Source organism: Sitodiplosis mosellana, unplaced genomic scaffold (assembly GCF_009176505.1).
Source record: "Sitodiplosis mosellana isolate CC-2019 unplaced genomic scaffold, AAFC_SMos_1.0 Smas_scaffold_3636, whole genome shotgun sequence".
Lineage (NCBI taxonomy): Eukaryota > Metazoa > Arthropoda > Insecta > Diptera > Cecidomyiidae > Sitodiplosis > Sitodiplosis mosellana.
In genome coordinates this window covers 951-3,028 of record NW_022598878.1, presented here as the reverse complement: position 1 = coordinate 3,028, position 2,078 = coordinate 951, and the positions used below count along the sequence as shown (strand labels likewise).

Sequence of the window (2,078 nt, the reverse complement as noted above, 5' to 3'; positions counted from 1 at the left end):
TTTTCCGACAATTGTTGAAGGTAAATATCGTATATTTGTTGTAAAATTTATCTATTTTCGATATTTACGTAGTATTCTGGCAAAATTTCATCATGGATTTTTTTTTGGTTGCATCAAAAATGGCGTCGTTTTTGCTCTGTTGGGCCACTCGTGTCGGGTCAGTTGGGCCACTAACATGATTTGTGTGTTTTCATAGAGACGCCATTTTTATGACTTATGATCGTATTTCAAGTGAAATTAGTGAATGTAAAAAAGATTTTAACGTGTTTTTTTACAAATATAGTGTTAAAAATGCCGAAGCATACTCGAAAAACCGAACAAGGGAAAGTTGACTAAGCTGTCTTAACGACTGCACTCAAAGCCGTGAAAATTGGAAATAAATCAGTTCGTTCGTCCGCTGTTGCATTCGGAATACCAAGAACCAGCTTTCAGCGGGCCATTACAGGCAGTAACGCCAAAGCCAAAAACTTCGAAACGAGGTCGGCAGCCAATGAAAAGTGCCGTGCTAACATCGCCCGAAAACCTTGGCGAATTGAAGGAAAAACGGACAAGACGAGAGGATGCAGAAAAGAAGAAAGCTGAGAGAAAGGCGAATAAAGCGTCCAAATCGAATAAAGCGTCCAAGTCGATGATCAAGATGACAGTGACGAATAATCGCCAACATTTTTTCTGTACATGACAAAAAGTGAATTACAATCCAAAAAAAGTGTCAATTTTTATCGTACATGACGAAAAATCAATAAACACGCAACAAAACGTCGATATACAGTGTTATTATTTCATTATATTACTTATTTTCACTTATTTTTCAGATTTTTTGTAGTGGCCCAAATGACATCCTTTTTTTTGGCAAAAAAATGGTAGTTGGAAAAATTTACATAATTTTTTTTCACTGACACAATCGAAGGACTTTCTTCGGCAAAAAGTTAGCTTAGGAGGTTACCTTTCCAACGATACCTTAAACTCTAAAAAATTCCCATATGAAAAGAAGGTTTAAAATTAGAAGCTAAGCCGGCCCAAATGACCCGACATTACCTTATTGTTTTCTGCAAAAGAACATCGTTTTGTTGTGGGTACCGCCAACTTCTTGGATTTTGACCAAAGTGCCATCCACTGCTCCGATAATACCCGGCATTCCAGCCACGCTAAAAAAGTCACATTTGTTTTGCTCAATTTCATCATCTACAACAGGCATTTGTATGAATTGTGCACGTAGAGCAGCAATCTTGTCGCTAACTATAGGCACAATATTACACGCTGATGATTCGCTTACACCATAAAAATCGGCAGTGGCAATATGAAAACTGGCCGTTGCGTAATACCTTGAAGTGAGCAAAATTTTATCTAATCCACTTATGGTGAACCCGTCACGTGATTTCAATGGGTCTAACTCAGCACCGATCAAATCATATAAGTATCGCACACTGTCTTTCGACAATCGGAAACGTCGTCGAAATTCACTTTCAGAATAAATGTTCATAGGATCTGTGCGAACTCTGATGTTGTATGGTTTTTTGGTGGCCGTCGTTAATCTTTGAATTTCATCCTCCAAATGGTCAAACTCTTCTTGTAACAACTCATAATTTTCATATTGATTTATCTCTCCATAGTTTGATTTTCACAAAAACTCAACACATCAATTATTAACAAAACAATTTAATGCCGCTGAAACAAATGAATGACAAATGAATACAGGGTTATCCAATGAGAGATTTTCGCCGCTGCACGAATGAAAAAGAAAACACATAAGCAAGGAACAGCTCGTGTGTGTGTGTGTATTGTTGTTATTCAGCATTATGCTTAACCGCTGACCGCAATACATTCGCGTATTGCTCGCATTGTTCGCTATGTTTTATATTTTTCGATGTATGCTTATTGCATTTATATTTCTTTTGGCACCTAACCGTTATTCCTTTATATGACATAAATTCACAAATAAAAAAGAATTTATCCAAACGAAGTTATACAACGCACACAGTCGATAGCAATGACTCAATGCGAAGAAACACATACAACCGTACAAAAAATGAACCGATGAGATGCGCGTCTTTCTGGTGCAAAATAAACAACAATTCGGC

General features: G+C 37.2%; 1 protein-coding gene across 1 annotated transcript; it reads right to left on the bottom strand.

The window, feature by feature from the left end:
* Window positions 1-943: 943 nt before the first annotated feature.
* Window positions 944-1,480, bottom strand: LOC129571900 (putative nuclease HARBI1; the record flags this gene model as incomplete). Its single annotated transcript, XM_055451774.1, has 2 exons — window positions 1,078-1,480; window positions 944-965 (listed from the first exon to the last, which is right to left on the bottom strand). Coding segments are annotated over exons 1-2 (425 nt in total), but the record flags the coding sequence as incomplete, so codon positions are not given.
* Window positions 1,481-2,078: the final 598 nt, after the last annotated feature.